Source organism: Bos indicus x Bos taurus, chromosome 10 (genome assembly GCF_003369695.1).
Source record: "Bos indicus x Bos taurus breed Angus x Brahman F1 hybrid chromosome 10, Bos_hybrid_MaternalHap_v2.0, whole genome shotgun sequence".
NCBI classification, from domain to species: Eukaryota; Metazoa; Chordata; class Mammalia; order Artiodactyla; family Bovidae; genus Bos; species Bos indicus x Bos taurus.
The window spans coordinates 53,431,349-53,450,355 of record NC_040085.1 but is presented as its reverse complement, the minus strand read 5'-3'; the positions used below and the strand labels follow the sequence as shown (position 1 = coordinate 53,450,355).

Here is a 19,007-nt window from a genome sequence, read left to right as displayed (position 1 = left end):
AATCATTCATTAAATACAAATATCTTTTTAAAGTTATAAAACAATGTTTCATGTCTTCTTTCTTAATATTATAATATTAAAAAGGATTCAAACTGGAATCTTTTTAAACTGATATTTTATACCAGCACACACGTTCCTAACATATCATGTCTATTCTAGGAGTGGAAAAGAAACAAAATTTTCCAATTAAACACCTATTATAACCAGAATGTTTATGAATATTACCATCAGATTATTCAAAACTCAGCCCCGATAGCACAGGAAACCCTATTTAATGTTATGTGGCAGCTTGAATGAGAGGGGAATTTGGGAGAGAATGGATACACGTATATGTATGGCTGAGACCCCAATCAGTCAATCCTAAAGGAATCAGTCCTGAATATTCATTAGAAGGACTGATGCTGAAGCTGAAACTCCAATACTCTGGCCACCTGATGCAAAGAACCGACTCACTGGAAAAGACCCTGATGCTAGGAAAGATTGAGGGCAGGAGGAGAACGGGACAACAGAGGATGAGATGGTTGGACAGCATCACCGACATGATGGACGTGAGTTTGAGTAGGCTCTGGGAGTTGGTGATGGACAGGGAAGGCTGGCATACTGCTGTCCATGGGGTTGCAAAGAGCCGGACACGACTGAGTGACTGAACTGAACTGAGACCCTTCACTGTTCAGAATCTACCACAACATTGTTTGTTAATCAGCTATAGCCCAATAAAAAAAAAAAAGTTTAAAACAAAACCCAAAAAACCCCCAAAACACTCAGCCCCAAACCACACACAAAGAATATGGCTCAGTTCCTGTAAAATTTGGTATCAAGAATGCAAAAGAAATTATATAGTTTAATAACTTACTAGGACACTATTATTGGCAACCAACAAAGCTTCAGCACCTCCTGTTTGTGCAATTTTGGCTTTTTCAAGAAAATGGCAGGTTCCCCACTGTACCACAACTGCTTTGTTCTTTATTCCATCAGGAGGAATATCAGAAACGTTGCAGAGTGGGGTGGTAGTCAGATTCATCAAACTCATGGAAGTCTGGAAAGAAGAAATGTCTTTAATATTATATATATCATATTTCACCCTAAAGGCATTCAAAGAGAGTATCAACATTGGTTTAACACAAAGTTCCTTTAAATTAGAAACATTTGATGACAGTCAGGCTTTGAGGTAGGTATTTTTAAATTTTCTAACTTGTTTTTCTCATAAAGAGAAAAATACTAAAGCAAAAGTAATAAATATTAATCGTAATGTTACAATTAGGTTACACACTGAAACATTATAACCACTCATTCTCACCATTCACTATTTTGTTATAAATAGAAACTGTGATTTACTTACTGCATTTTCTAGGGTACTTGGAAGAGATGTCCAGTGAGGGTTATATAGCATGCAGTAGTCCTTAGATGGTGAAGGCCTGCCATTTCCAGAGGCATGGAGGATTGCTTCGTGAGCAGCTGTCTAGGACACAAACAATAATTTTCACAGTGGCAATGATTCAGCTTGCCAAGAACTAAAGATTTTAATAAAGCTATTTATATACAGGTTTGACCACATTTCCTTAAGGGGTAAGGTCCTCCAATGAACTTCTTTGAGGAAACAGTAAAACTACATGGTTGCTCAGAAAACGTTCTTTAAGGAAGTCACTTTCTTAATGGCCCATGTTATAAGGGCCATATCCCAGGGAGGAATCTTGTTATGATGTTATAACTTTGATACTCCCTTCACACCCTGAAACTTTACTTCCCAATCTCTTATGAGTTATTATTTCATTACTCATATTCTATAAAAGACAATGCACCTGAAATCCCTTAACCTATTTTACCTTCCATATTCTATGAGTTACTAGGATAAACTATAAAAAAAAATTTTTTTCCTTCTATTTTTGGCTGTGCTAGGTCTTTGTCGCTGGGCAGGCTTTTCTGTAGCTCTGGCAGCTGGAGCTACTCTCTAGTTGCAGCGTGCAGGCTTCTCATTCGGTGGCTTCTCTTGTGACAGAGCACAGGCTTGAGGGATGCAGGCTTTAGTAGGTGCCACACGTGGGCTCAGTAGTTCTGGCACAGGGGCTTAGTTACTCTGTGGCACGTAGGATCTTCCAAGTGTCTCCTGCGTTGTAGGGTAAACTTCTAAGTGCTATCTTTGGAAATGAACCAGAGAAACTAGAAATCTCAAGTTTTCAAGACCCTGCAAAAAATCTATTCAAAAAGACCAATCTAGAGTTTAAAGTGAAAAAGGAAGATCTAGAAGAATGTTCTTTCCTTATGCCTCATTTCCCACTACTGAGAAAGAAGAGAGACAAGAGGTATTAAGTGACTAAAAAGAAAAACCATAGTACACGGGGGTAGGGGGGTGGGAGTGGAGCCTATGATATGAAGAAACAGCCCAAGATAACTAGAATAGTACTCCGCATCACAATTCCCTTTAAATTTGGATCAATCCAGATCCTTCCTCTCTCCTTTGAGAAAATCTTACACTACAACCAAAGGGAGAAAAAAGATTGTTTGGCAGTTAAAGATGGTGTACTATCAAGCCTCTGCCACTAAAGTATGCACCGACATTTGACCATTTTTGATCTATTAATTTTGTAAATGTGTAATTTTGGTAATTACATAGAAGTCAATCTAAATATCTACGAAGTACAGAAATGCTCTAATCCATGCTCTCCTACCTAAAATCTCTTGTGAACATTTGGGTTTGAGGGCTTTCTGGCATACTTGGGACTTCATTAGCTTATGGATCTAAGCAAGTGTAGGGAATTCTTCAAACATGCCATCAGATTAAATAAAATGTTACATAAGGAAATTATTTCTGGAAAAAAGAAATGCAGTTTTCATGCAGCTAAATATTGGTGGCTCTGACTGGATTCTGACAGCAGAGGTGGAATGAGCTATTAAATTCTTAATGAATCTATTGTTTGGGATTATTTGATGTTCAAGTTATGCCCAATTTGGTCAGTTTGCAAATATGGCCTCTTCCACCTTGCTCTTTGTATCCTTTTGACAAGACCCCATTAGTCTTTGAGGACTTCCTTGTTTCCAGGCTGAATTTATCCTTTACCTGTCACAGATAAGAACCAGTAATTCTCCTAAGCTCCTTTTGGAAAGGACTGTACCTAAATCAGGATTTGGTTTTAACCAAAAGCAAATGAAAAAGGAAAAATAAAAGAAGCTAAAGGCAAAGGAGAAAAGGAAAGATACACCCATCTGAATGCAGAGTTCCAAAGAATACCAAGGAGCGATAAGAAAGGCTTCCTCAGTGAATAATGTGAAGAAATAGAGGAAAACAACTGAATGGGAAAGACTAGAGATCTCTTCAAGAAAATCAGAGATACCAAGGGAACATTTCATGCAAGTTCAGTTCAGTTCAGTTGCTCAGTCGTGTCCGACTCTTTGCAACCCCATGGACTGCAGCAGGCCAGGCTTCCCTGTCCATCACCAACTCCTGGAGCTTACTTAAACTCATGTCCATCGAGTCGGTGATGCCATCCAACCATCTTATCCTCTGTCATCCCCTTCTCCTCCTGCCTTTAATCTTTCCCAGGATCAGGGTCAATAAAGGACAGAAATGGTATGGACCTAACAGAAACAGAAGATACTAAGAGGAGGTGGCAAGAATACACAGAAGAACTATACAAAAAGACCTTCATGACCCAGATAACCACGATGGTGTGATCATTCACCTAGAGCCAGACATCCTGGAATGTGAAGTCAAGTGGGCCTTAGGAAGCATCACTACAAACAAAGCTAGTGGAGGTGATGGAATTCCAGTTGAGCTATTTCAAATCCTGAAAGATGATGCTGTGAAAGTGTTGCACTCAATATGCCAGCAAATTTGGAAAACTCAGCAGTGGCCACAGGACTGGAAAAGGTCAGTTTTCATTCCAATCCCAAAGAAAGGCAATGCCAAAGAATGTTCAAGCTACCACACAATTGCACTCATCTCACACAATATCAAAGTAATGCTTAAAATTCTCCAAGGCAGGCTTCAACAGTACATGAACTGAGAACTTCCAGATGTTCAAGCTAGATTTAGAAAAGGCAGAGGAACCAGAGATCAAATTGCCAACATCTGCTGGATCATCGAAAAAGCAAGAGAGTTCTAGAAAAACATCTACTTCTGCTTATTGACTACGCCAAAGCCTATGACTGTGTGGATCACAACAAACTGGAAAATTCTTAAAGAGATGTGAATGCCAGACCATCTGACCTGCCTCCTGAGAAATCTGTATGAAGGTCAAGAAGCAACAGTTAGAACTGGACATGGAACAATGGACTGGTTCCAAATAAGGAAAGGAGTATGTCAAGGCTGTATATTGTCACCCTGCTTATTTAACTTATATGCAGAGTACATCATGAGAAACGCTGGGCTGGATGATGCACAAACAGGAATTAAGATTGCAGAGAGAAACATCAATAACTTCAGATATGCAGATGACACCAACCTTATGGCAGAAAGCAAAGAGGAACCGAAGAGCCTCTTGATGAAAGTGAAAGAGGAGAGTGAAAAAGTTGGCTTAAAACTCAATATTCAAAAAACTAAGATCATGGCATCTGGTCCCATCATTTCATGGCAAATAGATGGGGAAACAATGGAAACCATGACAGACTTTATTTTCTTGGGCTCCAAAATCACTGCAGATGGTGACTGCAGCCATGAAATTAAAAGACGCTTGCTCCTTGGAAGAAATGTTATGACCAACCTAGACAGCTTATTAAAAAGCAGGGACATTACTTTGCTGATTAGTCAAAGCTATTATTTTTCTCAGTAGTCATGTATGGATGTGAGAGTTGGACCATAAAGAAAGCTGAGGGCTGAAGAATTGATGTTTTTGAACTGTGGTGTTGGAGAAGACTCTTGAGAGTCCCTTGGACTGCAAGGAGATCCAACAGTCAGTCCTAAAGGAAATCAGTCCTGAATATTCATTGGAAGGACTGATGCTGAAGCTGAAACTCCAATACTTTGGCCACCTTATATGAAGAAGTGACTCACTAGAAAAGGTCCTGATGCTGGGAAAGACTGAAAGCAGAAGGGGACGAGAGAGGATAAAATGGTTGGATGGCATCACCAAGTCAATGGCTGTGAGTCTGAGCAAGCTCCAAGTGTTGGTGATGGACAGGGAAGCCTGGCGTGCTGCAGTCCATGGGGTGGTAAAGAGTTGGATATGACTAAGGGACTGAACTGACTGACTTGGTTTTAACTGTGTCTAAGGCTGCTGAAGTGGTATAACCTTTACAACAGACAATTGGCAATATCAATCAAGCTTTTTTTATTGGAGTATAGTTACTTTATAATGTTGTTTAGTTTCTGCATTACAACAAAGTGAATCAGCTACATGTGCATATATATCCCCTTTCTTGAGCCTTCCTCCCACCCCCCGATCAAATGTTTTTAATATATATAATTCTCTGATTCATATCCTACAGTTGTATTATTATTACACAATGCACAAGATTGTAGAAAGATAAATGTACAGGGATATTCACTGCAATATTATCTCTTATAGCAAAAACAAAAAACAACATCTTCTACAGATAAGGATCCATTACATTATGGTATGTATTGTACACAGCTTCAAAAAGAAAGAACTTGATCTACTTATAGAAATACATATCCATAGTGAGAAAAGCAAATTCCAGAAAGATATTTACAATGTTTCCTATTTTCATAAAAATAAAGGTCCCTATATGTACCTGTACATTTATGTAAACTTAAAGAATGACAGAGAGAGAAACACATCAGCCTGTTTAAAAAACAAAAGAAGAGGAAAACAAAAGCAAAGATGAAGATGTAAAAAGACTGGAAAGAGAAAATTAAAAAAGGAAAACACAATCAAAGAAAACAAAAAGGTATGAAATCCCTCTCTTGCCATCCTGCCCACAGTCACCCCTTAAGGGCTTTTCTTATGTCTTTCCAGATACTATCTATGAATATTTAAGATAGAAAGATAGACAAATCTTAAACATATACATCGTTTATTTTACACATATGGGATCATACTATATATACTACTGTGTAGCTTTTCTAAAATTTATTTTATTGAAGTATAATCGATTTACAACACTGAGTTAATTTCTACTGTACAGTAAAGTGATTCAGTTCTACATATATACATTTTTTTCATTATGATTTATTAGAGGATATTGAATATAGTTCCCTGTGCTATACAAGAAGACTTTGTGGTCTATCCTGTATATAGTAGTTTGCATCTGCTAATTACAAACTCCCAATCCTTTCGTCCTCGACACCCCTTCTGCTAAGCAAATCTATTCTCTATGTCTGTGAGTCTGTTTCTGTGTCATAGACAAATTCATTTTTGTCATATTTTAGATTCCACATATCTACATTCCAGATATCATACATTGTATGGTATCTGTCTTTCTCTTTTTGACTTACTTAGTATAATCTCTAGGTCCACCCATGTTGATACAAATGGCATTGTTTCACTCTATCATGGCTGAGTACTGTTCTGTTGTTTATATGTACCACATCTTCTTTATCCATTCATCTGTGAATGAACATTTAGGCTGCTTCCATGTCTTGGCTACTGTAAATAGTGCTGCTATGAATATTGGGTTGCATGCATCTTTCTGAATCATAGTTTTCTCTGGATATATGCCCAGGAGTGGGACTGCAGGATCATATAGCAACTCTATTTTTAGTTTTTTTGAGGAATCGCCATGCTGTTTTCCATAGTGGTTGCACCAATTTACATTCCTAACAACAGTGTAGGAGGGTTCCCCTTTCTCCACATCCCCTCCAGTATTTACTATTTGTAGACTTTTTAATGATGGTCATTCTGACTGGGGTAAAGAGGTACCTCACTGTAGTTTTGATTGGCGGTTCTCTAATAATTAGCAATGTTGAACATCTTTTCATGTGATTGTATGTAGCCCACATGTATTCTTTGGAGAAATGTTTATTTAGCTCTTCTGCCCATTTTTCAATTGGGTTATTTGTTTTAATGTTTCTGAGCTGCATGAGCTATTTGTATATTTTGGAAATTAAACCTCTGCAGGTCATTTCAGTTGCAAATACTTTTTCCTAGGCCACAGGCTCACCTTTTCATTTTGTTTATGGTTTCCTTTGCTGTACAAAAGTTCGTCAGTTTGTCAGATCCCATTTGTCTATTTTTGCTTTTATTTCTATTGCCCTGGCAGACTGACCAAAGAAAACACTGGTAAAGTTTATGTCAGAGAATGTTTTGTCGATGTGCTCTTCATAAGAGAATTAAAGTGTCATGTCTTATATTCAAGTCTTTAAGCCATAAAATTTAAATTTTATATGTCAGATTTTCCATATTGATACATATACACTATTTCCTTTTATACAAAATATGGTATTGTATGTATGTATATAAAAATATGTATGATATTCAGCATTACTTTTATAATTACAAAAGCTAAGGGATTTTTTAAAAAGCTTAAAAGTATAAGAAAATACAAAGATGTCCAACTATGAGTAACATTTACTGCTACAGGGGGACTACAATCTTCCTATGATAGTAGAAAACTACTACTGACATAAGCAAAACTCACCGATATGGGAATTACTAAGGCAAACACAAATTTTAGTGGAAGATTAGTATAAGCGAGGAAAGGACACCCACACAAAATTGTAGAATAGTACTGGTTATGGAACATGCAGTAAATTTCTTGAACAAGCTAATATACCCAAATAATTTAAGCATTTCCACTACATTTTAATAGTTTGGTAAAATTTCTCATAGAGATTATACAGCTTTGAAAATTCAGTTTATCAACAATAGACTCCATGTGTTTTGGGAAGTATAGGTCTGGGATAGAATGGCAGTTCACCATTTACTGGCTATGTTACAAGTCATGTAACCTGTTCTGGGCATCATCATTAGGTTGTTTGTGGGGGGTGGGGGGGTGGTGCATGGCTTGAGGGATCTTAGTTCCCCAACCAGGGACTGAACATGGGCCCTGGCAGTGAAAGCACCAAGTCCTGACCACTGGATGGCCAGGGAATTCCCTCTTCAACTCTAATACGACAAAAATGTCCACATCTCACAGAGCTGTCACAATGATTAAGTTAGATCGTGCAACTGTTAACACATATTAAGCTCACAATAAACGGTAACTGTTATTATTAATAATATATCTAGCACCTTGCCATGTACTTGTACCATGCAGGAGAAATACAAGATGATTAGCGGTTGCTTAGGGCTTGGTAGAAGGTGAGAATGGGAGTGATAGCTCCAGAATATGAAGTTTCTTTCTTTCTTCCCTTTTTTAAAATGGACTTTATTTTTCAGATCACCTTTAGGGTCACAGCAAAACTGGGCAGGAAGTATGGTATTCCTACATCTTTCCTTACCACACAAACTCATAGCCTCCCTCCAACCTCTGTTATTAACATTTGTTATCATCTATGAATCTACACTGACAGTTTGTTACCACCCAAAGTCCATAGTTTACAGTCTCCCCCGGTGTTTTATATTCTACTGGTTTTGACAAATATATAATGACATATATCCAGCATTACAGTATCACATGGAAAAAGACATAGTTTCACTGCCCTAAAAATGCTCTGTGCTCTCTCTACCTTTTTGGTTTCTTTTTGAGGTGATGTCAATGTTTTAATATTGACTGTAGTAATGGTTTTTCATAGTAAAGCTACGGTTTTTCTAAGTAGTCATGTATGGATGTAAGAGTTGGACTATAAAAAGCTTTGCACTGAAGAATTGATGCTTTTGAACTGTGGTGTTGGAGAAGACTCTTGACAGTCCCTGGGACTGCAAGGAAATCCAACCAGTCCATCCTAAAGGAAATCAGTCCTGAATATTCATTGGAAGGACTAATGCTGAAGCTGAAACTCCAATACTTTGGCCACCTGATGCGAAGAACTGACTCATTGGAAAAGACCCTGATGGTGGGAAAGACTGAAAGTGGGAGGAGAACGAGACAACAGAGAATGAGACGGTTGGATGGCATCACCAACGTGATGGACATGAGTTTGAGTAAGCTCTGGGAGTTGGTGATGGACAGGGAAGCCTGGTGTGCTGCCAAGGAGTTGCAGAGTCGGACATAACTCGGTGACTGAACTGAACTGAACTGGTGTTTTATATTCTGTAAGTTTTGACAAATATACAATGACATGCATCCACCATTACAGTATCACATGGAAAAAGAAATAGTTTCACTATCTTAAAAATCCTCTGTGCTCTATCTATTTGGTTTCTTTTTGAGGTGATGTCAATGTTTTAACATTGACTGTAGTAATGGCTGCACCTATCTGTAAATGTATTAAAAGCCACTGAATTGTTCACTTTAAGTGGGTGAATTTTATGGTATATAAATTATATCTCAATAAAGCTGCCCCTCCCCCCAAGAAACACTAAATAAGCAATTATAGTCTTGTTGGGAAGATTAAAAACAAACCTGAAACAGATAATCACAAACAGAATATGATTAAAGACAGAGTCTCTAGTAAAAGCTTTAGTAGTTCTTAGGCTATTGGAAGGGCTTCACTGGTGGCTCAAATGGTAAAGAATCCACCTGTAACGCAGGAGACAGGTTCAGCTCCTGGGTCGGGAAGATCTCCTGGGGAAGGGAATGGCTACCCACTCCAGTATTCTTGCCTGGAGAATTTCTATGGACAGAGGAACCTGGTGGGCTGTAGCCCATGGTGTTGCAGAGTCAGAAACAACCGAGTGACTAACACTTTCACTTTTCACTTCAGGGTGCTGGAAATGCAAATTCTTGGACCCTATTCCAGATCTACTCAATCAGAAACAATGAGAAGTTTACTTTTAATAAGCCCTTACAGAAATTTTGAAGCTTGTTAAAGTTTGAATACCACAGCTGCATGGAGAAGGAAATGGCAACCCATTCCACTATTCTTGCCTGGACAGAGGAGCCTGGTGGGTTACACAGTCCAGAGGGTCGCAAAAAGAGTCAAAGATACGACTTAGTGACTAAACAACAACAATCACAAAACCAAAGCTATGTGGATGGTGCTTCTCAAGATTTAATGTGCATACAAATTATTTAGTTATCATATTATAATGCAGATTCTGATTCAGTGGGTCTGGGTGGAATCTGAGATTCTGCATTTCTAACAAGCACCCAGGTGATCCTGCTGCTGCTGCTCTATGGACTCAACCTTGAGCAGCAAAAGCAATAAGGGAACAAGAGCGCAGTCATCCCTCAGTAACAGGGAGATTGGTTCCAGGACAGACAACGAAATTCAGGTATGTTCATACCCCACAGATTTGCTTCCACACAAATTCAACCAACTGTAGATCACAAGCATAGTATACATATTGAAAACAATCCAAGTGTAATCAGACGCACACAGTTCAAAACCACGCAGTTCAAGGGCCAACTGGCAGAAACCACATCACTGTGGGCCAAATACGTTAGGAAGCAGAGGCCTGAAACGCAGTGTCCCTTCAAACATGACAAATATCAAATCAGGTGAGATTTGTGGTCCACCCGTGCTAGTACTAGATCACCTGAGAAAGACCCGATGGTGGAAGGATACCTTCCTTTACATCTTGCCAGTTAAGAGACATGCTTCAAAACATCTGAATTTTCCTTTGTAATCAGTTGTGGGCTGGTCTTCTGTAACTTTATGCAACTCTTTAAAAAATGTTTATATTTTCAACCAGTAATGAAAATATCCTCTTAATAAAAAGCTTAGAATCAAGAGCTTGAAGGGATTTAGGGTAACAAAATCTAGTCCCTTTACTTCATAGCTCAAACAGGTCCAAAATGATCAAAATCAAGTGGTCTTGGGGGCCAGATTAGAACAGAGCTCTCTAAAACCCAGACCAGCCATCTTTCAACTCTGCTGTTCTTCAAGTTCCTTTATGCAGCTAGATCCCCCTCCAGCATTAATACTGGCCACATATATCTCTGCATTAGCTGTTAACTCCCTTTCTGCCATGATACTGGGAATGGGTCTCCTACCACTACTCAAATTTCTCTAATACCCAATTAGTTCCTCCCACATCCTAAATATCCCAAACTCGAACTTATCTTTTCCTTATTGCTGTTGTTCAGTCGCCTGGTCATGCATGACTCTTTGTGACCCCACGAACTGCAGTACATCAGGTCTCCCTGTCCCTTGCCATCTCCCAAAGCTTGCCCAAGTTTATGTCTACTGCATCAATAATACTATATAGCCATCTCATCCTCTGATGCCCTCTTCTCTTTCTGCCCTTAATCTTTCCCAGCATTAGAGTCTTTTCCAATGAGTTAGTTCTTTGCATCAGGTAGCCAAAGTATTGGAGCTTCAGCTTTAGCATCAGTCCTTCCAAAGACTATTCAGGGTTGATCCCTTAGGATTGACTGGTTTCATCTCCTTGCTGTCCAAGGAACTTTCAGGAGTCTTCTCCAGCATCATAGTTTGAAGGTATCAATTCTTTGGTGCTCTGCTTTTTTTTTTACAGTCCAGCTCTCCTTACACTCTTCCAAGTAACCCCACTTCTAGGACTTTCATGGAATTCCTTTCCCTATGACAAGTGCTCCTAAATGCTCACCCTAAACCTTCCGTCTTAATGACAGTTCCTACAACCATTAGTAATGGAGTCAAGTGTTCTTCATGGCCGTTGAATCATCAATCTCATATCCATGTCTTTATATTCCACATCTTGCTTGAGTTCACGTGCAAGGGAAGCAAGTTTACTAGACCACAGTGTGAACCAGTAAAGCAGTACTTCCTGTTTTTCTGATTAAAATGTATCTCACATAAAACTTCATGGGATGTCTGTTGCTCATGAACATTGCCAAATTTACTTTATCCAGATCACTTGACTTCAATCATATTCCATATCATCTTCTTTTCAAAACAATGTTTAGTTCTTTATTTTTAATTGGTCGCACTGGGTCTTTGTTGCTGCTTGTGGGTTTTCTCTAGTGAGTGGGGGCTACTCTTCATTGCAGTGCTCAGGCTTCTCATTGCAGTGGCTTCACCTGTTGTGGAGCATAGGCTCTAAGGGTCATGGGCTCAGTAGTTATGGCTTGCAGAATTTGCAGCACTGGCTCAGTAGTTGTGGTGCACAGGCTCAGCTGCTCCATGGCACATGGGATCTTTCTGGACCAGGGATCGAACCCATGTCTCCTGCATTGGCAGGTGGATTCTTAACCATTAGACCACCAGGGAAGACCAAGTCTATCTTAATGTTATAGTTGCCTATTTTGATCATTTTTTTCCTAAATAACTTTTAGTATGACAAGTGTCAAATGATTACTGCAAGTCTAAAAAAATATCCCAACTGTAATGGAGAACACTATACTCACGCAGGTACATGATCTCCCCATTTTCCCAGACCAATCAGACCTTAAACAAAAGGACATACAAAAAGAGCTGTACTTCATCTGTGTTTTTACACTGAATCAGTCTTGCGCTGACCTTCATGTCCCTGTCTCTTGAGGCTACATCCTTGCTTTATACTCCAATCTCTTGGTAGTCCCAAGCACAGGCGTTTGTATTCCTGGCCTCTGTTCACAAGGTCTCCTGATGCTGACTCACCAGCCCAATACTAATCTAGGAAACAGGCCCTTCTATTCTTGTCCAAGCTAACAGCACAGTTCGAGGTTTCTTCTTTGACTGCATTTCAGAGTTTGGTTTGCCTTCTATCCTTCTCCTTCAAAAGGTATCTAGCAGCATTGGACCTACTTTCCAAATTTAAGTCTTTACACGTTCCTTTCAAAATAACAATTCTCTAGCTAAAAATTTATCTAACATACACACCATCATGAATCCATGCCATCTTTTCAGTTTGCCAATTGGTCTATTTTCACTTGATCAAGATCAAGCTTGAAAAATACAGTGTTAACTTTTACTCTTGTATACATTTAATTCCCTTAAAAGCCTATGAACAAAGCTAGTGGAGGTGATAGAAATCCAGCTGAACTATTTCAAATCCTAAAAGATGATGTTAAAAGTGCTGCACTCAACATGCCAGCAAATTTGGAAAACTCAGCAGTGGCCACAGAACTGGAAAAGGTCAGTTTTCATTTCAATCCCAAAGAAGAGCAAGTCACAGAATATTCAAACTACTGCAAAAAGTGCATTCATTTCACATGCTAGCAAGGTAATGCTCACAATCCTTTAAATTAGGCTTCAACAGTATGTGAACCGAGAACTTCCAGATGTACAAATTGGATTTAGAAAAGGCAGAGGAACCAGAGATCAAATTTCTAACATCCACTGGATCATAGAAAAAGCAAGGGAATTCCAGAAAAACATCTGCTTCAATGACTATGATAAAGCCTTTGACTCTGTGGATCACAAAAAACTGGAAAATCCTTCAAGAGATGGGAATACCAGACCACTTTATCTGCCTCCTGAGAAAATTGTATGCAGGTTGAAAAGCAACAGTTTAGGACCAGGTATGGAACAACAGACTGGTTCCAAATTGGGAAAGGAGTATGTCAAGGCTGTACTCCTTGTCTTGGCCTGCTCCTAAGACCTGCTAGATCAGAATTTGATTTTAATAGAACATTAAATTCAGGAAGCACTGATCTATAATAAAGGATAAGAAATTGCTGCCCAGATTAGAGCATAATCTCTAGGCAAAAAGAATCATGCTTGACTAATCTGATTGTCACCCTGCTTATTTAACTTATATGTAAAATACATCATGTGAAATGCTGGGCTGGATGAAACACAAGTTGGAATCATTGCTGGAAGAAATATCATCAGATATGCAGATGATACCACTCTAATGGTAGAAAGCAAAGAGGAACTAAAGAGCATCTTGATGAGAGTTAAAGAGCTGAGTGAAAAAGCTGGCTTAAAACTCAACATTCAGAAAATGAAGATCATGGCATCCAGTCCCATCACTTCACGGCAATTAGATGGGGAAAAAGTGGAAACAGTGACAGCTTTTATTTTCTTGGGCTCCAAAATCAATGGGGACAGAGACTGCAGCCAAGAAATTAAAGACACTTGCTCTCTGAAAGAAAAGCTATGACAAACATAGACAGCATATTAAAAAGCAAAGATGTCACTTTGCAGAGTTCCATATAGTCAAAGCTATGGTTTTTCCAGTAGTCATGTACGGATGTTGAGAGTTGAATCTATAAGGAAGGCTAAGTGCTAAAGAACTGATGCTTTTGAACTGTGGTGCTGGAGAAGATTCTTGAGAGTCTCTTGGAGAGGAAGGAAATCTAAACAGTCAATCCTAAAGGAAATAAACCCTGAAAATTCATTGGAAGGACTGATGCTGAAGCTGAAGCTCCAATACTTTGGCCACCTGATGCGAAGAACAGACTCATCAGAAAAGATCCTTTTGCTGGGAAAGATTGAAGGAAAGAGGAGAAGGGGACAACAAAGAATGAGATGGGTGGATGGCATCACTGACACAGTACATATGAATTTGAGCAAACTCTGGAAGATAATGAAGGACAGGGAAGCCTGGCATGCTGCAGTCCATGGGGTCACAAAGTGTCAGACACGATTTAGGGACTGAACAATAACAACAAATAGCCTTAACAAATTAGTCAAGCATGATTCTTTTTGCCTAAAGATTATGCTCTAATCTAGGCAGCAATTTCTTATCCTTTATTATAGATCAGTGCTTCCTGAATTTAATGTTCTATTAAAATCAAATTCTGATCCAGCAGGTCTTAGGAGGAGGCCATGATTATGCATTTCTAACAAGCTTCCAAGTGATGCTCTGATGTTGTCTACAGAGTATGTGGTTACCGATAGCAGTGAAACAGCAGTGAAACTCACCAGGTTTCCAGATGTTACTGAGGTCCTCCCAGGAATTTTCTTAAGAAGTTCAAGTCTCACTATAACTGCAGTACGTAGTTAGAGTACTGGTAGAGTCAATGCTCATGTTTTGGCCAGAAGTTCCACCATTTCATCCACAAGTTCACTCAAAAATCTTATCCATGTGTATCATTGGGTCCCAACTCCCCCACCCACCTCCACAGTCTGTCAATTAAACCTGTTTCACATTATTTGCATTGCTATCCATTAGACATACTTAATCCTCTGGTTTGAAAGAACAATGTGTGAATGTGACTAACTCTCACATTAACCCCCCCTGTGATCTTTCTTCATAAAATCTACAAATTAAACTATTCCTCTAATTTTAAATACTGCATATGAGGGCTGGAGGTTTGGAGCAAGTTTTGCTAACAAACAGAATTTATTTAAAATGAGAACTAGCAATTAAAAAAAACCCCTTTATTTCTAAACCAAAAGATTAAAAGTTACAATGTAATCATTGAATGTTAAATGCTCAGGAATAATAGTCATCCGCACATTACCCTTATATCAGACCAATGTAGAAGGTATCATTTTCTTTACAAACTTCTTTCTCTTTACACAGATTATGAGTTTCAGGTCAATAGCAATACAGTAAGAATTGAAATGACCTCTACAGGAAAGGCAGAATTGAGGTTATGTGTCTGAATGATAGATGTTCCAAAGTCAGATCTAAGTAATTTTCAAACTCACTATTATGCCTCTTTCCTCCCTAATAAATCCTATCATCAATCTTATATTCTTTCTACTACTTCCAGGATTCAAGGTTTAAGGAAATGATGCACTGAAATCAAGTACACTAAGATCCTCAGAGATGAAGTGAAATCTTAATTACTTAATCAGTGGCTCAATGGAAGCTTAGGCACCCAACAGAGATTTACAGAGAATCAGAAGAGTCTCTGTGCCACCATGGGGAAAGCAGATTCCCAGAATCATTCCTTAGACTTGGAGAATCTGGGGACATGTAACAGGCTAAGATATACTAGGGGGCAGGGAAGTAACAAGGTAACTATTTCATCCATTCAATACTCTGCAGTCTATGAGGTGCTATGGGAGACAGCAGAGGATCAGTCAGGTAAAATTTCTCCTTCATGGGGCTTATATCCTATTTGTTACCTAGATCCAGACATCTCCTTGGTTTTCCTTAATCTTACTACTTAACTATTATAGAATTTGTGATTTATACTAGAAGTCATAAACTCAAATGCCTAAAAGGCCAGCCATAAATCAAGTTGATTTAAGTCCACAGGACATGGTAATGTTTGGCAATTTCTGGCCTAAAGGTAATCATTTTTTTTAATTTAGTATTTTGGGGTAAGTGTCCATACCGGAAGGCTTTATGGTCTAGATTTCTATAAACAGATTGAACTGCAGGTAAATTTTTAATAAAATTTAAATGTAATCATAAAAAATGATTACACACATAATAAACATGACTTCTCCTATCTTTAGACCTTTTTTGTGAAAATAAATTCACAAATTTATCCAATCAGTCCAGTGATCTATTTTTGATAAATAAACAAACAAAACAAAAAACAAATTTTTTAGTGGAAAAATATAAAAAGATGTCTAGAAAGCCCGGGTTCTAGTCCTCTTTTTGATGACTTTCTATATGGTCTAGGACAAACTGTAATCTTCCAGAAACTCCTCTCAGGATTATTTTGAGATGCTAAGGAAATGTATGTGTAGGTGCTATATTCTTGAAAGGCAAGGACAGTGAGCTTCCTGGTGTCTTTTCTCATAAGGGCACCAACTCCATCACAAGAAACCCACCCTCTGACCTCATCTAAACCTAATTATCTCCCAAAGGCCCCATCTCCAAATACTATCAACACTGGGTGTTGGTGCTTCAACATATGAATTTTGGGAGGACACAGTTCAGTTCACTACAGCAGCTAAGCATGTCTCTGATAGGTTGGGTAGGAGAACACAACTACTTTCCTCAGGAAGTTGACAGAGAAGGGATTAAAGAAGATTCTTTGAGTTAGTACAGTGTATCAAAGGAAGGAAGATTACAGCAAGAGAGTTTTCTGCTGGAGATCCTGATGATCACTTCAGGAAGGAGACAGATGGGTCCCAGCTGAATAGTTTCTCCCCTGTGGACAGAAACTCCATAAAATCATGATGACTGAGGAGCAACTACCTAGATAAGAGTTGAAGATCCCATATTCTCTTTCTTGAAGTCAAGGAGACTTCTGTGACTACACATGTGCAGAAAGGCTCTTTGGAGGTCAAAAAGGGAGGGGCCACTACCTCATTTTAAGTGATGTCAACTACCCATAGGCCTCTTTGCTAGAATCCAGCTTGGCTAAGAGACGCACATGGACACATGGGAGGACCCTGAGATATACCAAATACAGACTCAGAACCAGGAAAAGCAAGATTAAGTAGCCAAAGGAAACCCAGAAGAAATGCCCCATAAAAGTGCTTCAAACCACCACGAGGGCCTGACTCTCTGAGCCTGCCTGTGTATTCACGTACACTTTTCCTCCTAGTAAACACTTCACTTGTTTCACCACTTTCCGTTTCTATGTGGAAATTCATTTGTACACAGCTGACAGGACAGGGCCTTGCCACTGGCCACTGGCTCTGGTGGTCTAGTGGTAGGGACTCTCTCTAGTGCTGGTCTAGCAGCAGCACTCTCTGCTGCCCAACCTCCATCTCTGGCCAGGAATGGAGATCCTGCCTCAAGTCACTGCAGGCTGAGACCACCCAAGATCAATACGACACTTCAAATTATTTGAAGTAATAAAAACATGAATAGAACTTTTATAAAACACTATGAGAAAGACTCAGGATTCTTCAGAGAACTTTGAAACAATTTTAGAAAACAGATCCAGGCTACATTTCATTCATTCTCTTTGAAACAGAACTTTGAGACAGTCGGAGCTAGCAGTGGAAGTTGGACTGAGGAAAGATAAATGTACTATGGAATTATGGCAAAGACAAGAGAGAATTAACTACCTGCCAGGCACTCTTCAAGTCTAGACTCAAATGTTTAACGGGTTTAGAAGTCGCTAAAACAGCCAGACGTGCTGTAGCTTGAGCAAGCAAGACACACAGTAAGGTCATTCAGATGTTAAAGGGCCTTTCCAATACTAAACCCTCTGCCTCTTCTACAAAGATATGACACTTTCTGGAGATTAAGTGCTGCTTCTAGAAGAGGATGATGACCCTGTTCTAACATGACCAAGAGAAAAGAGGCCCCATTGGGCCTGCTTCAAAAGCCCAGAAAGAAGAAATGAAATTATTAAGCTGGCATCATTCATTCAATGATCTCAAGAGAGGCCACCAGAGCTGTAAAAGTAGGGAAGAGGAGTAAACAAAGGCGTCAGGGAGAAAATGGTTAAAATAACAACAGCAACAATTAAAAGTTAAAAGTTAAAGTAGAGAAGAAAAGGAACTAGGTATCCAGCAAACAGAAGAGAGAGCTCCCTGCTGAGAAAAAGGATGTGAGATTTATTTGAGTTCCTCAGAAAAGGAAAGGAACAAGAGATAATTTCAGGAAATTAAAGGAAGAAAGAGTGAAGAAGAAAACAAATCCACTGAGAAATCAGTAAGAAACAGAAAATCAATACTACTAGTTGGCGCTAAAACAGATCTTTTCAACTTAAAAACGTATTGTCAAGTTTATTACAGTTACCAGCACAGCTCCTTGCATATAAGAGGTGTACGCTGTTTGTGGAGTGAAAGAATGTTATGAAGTCCCCATACAACCCTGCAACCAGAGAGTACTGAACTCAAAGATTAATATACTGAAATATGACAAAATACATACATGTAATATGAAAAGAATAACATCTAGAATATGGGAGACAAATTAGCTACAATTTAGAACTGGGACAAACTTTTAGGCTTGTGAAGCACTTGAAATTAAATGAAAAGTTTGTTTACGTTTTTCCTGTAAGAGGCATTTGAGCTTTTAATGAGAATTTCTATGTGAGTTTAGTAAGAATTTTAGGGAGGGGGGTTCAGGATGGGGGCAACACCTGTATACCTGTGGCTGATTCTTGTTGATGTATGACAAAAACCATCACAATATTGTAAAGTAATTATTCTACTAAAATAAATTAATTAAAAAAGAATTTCAGTGTGAGTTTATGAGCAACTGATGTACTTATTATTATTCATTTGCATTCAGAAAGGATAGGTGGGAATTTATACACAGGTATATATTCTTACAATTAGCTTAATAAGTTCGAATAAAAATGAGTGAAAAACCACTAAAAAACTTCATACCTACGTTATAGTTTTATGTGTA

At 38.7% G+C, this 19,007-nt stretch overlaps 1 protein-coding gene across 2 annotated transcripts in view; it reads right to left on the bottom strand.

The window, feature by feature from the left end:
* The window catches only part of SPPL2A (signal peptide peptidase like 2A), a 56,117-nt gene that overhangs the window by 35,355 nt on the left and 1,755 nt on the right, over positions 1–19,007 (bottom strand). Inside the window, exons 2-3 of one of the 2 annotated variants that reach the window (XM_027554023.1) lie at positions 1,340–1,459; positions 854–1,036 (exon numbers count right to left, since the gene is read on the bottom strand). In XM_027554023.1, the coding sequence (XP_027409824.1) occupies positions 854–1,036; positions 1,340–1,459 (303 nt within the window). The remainder of the gene's footprint in view (positions 1–853; positions 1,037–1,339; positions 1,460–19,007) is intronic. The other variant, XM_027554024.1, reaches the window with a different exon arrangement.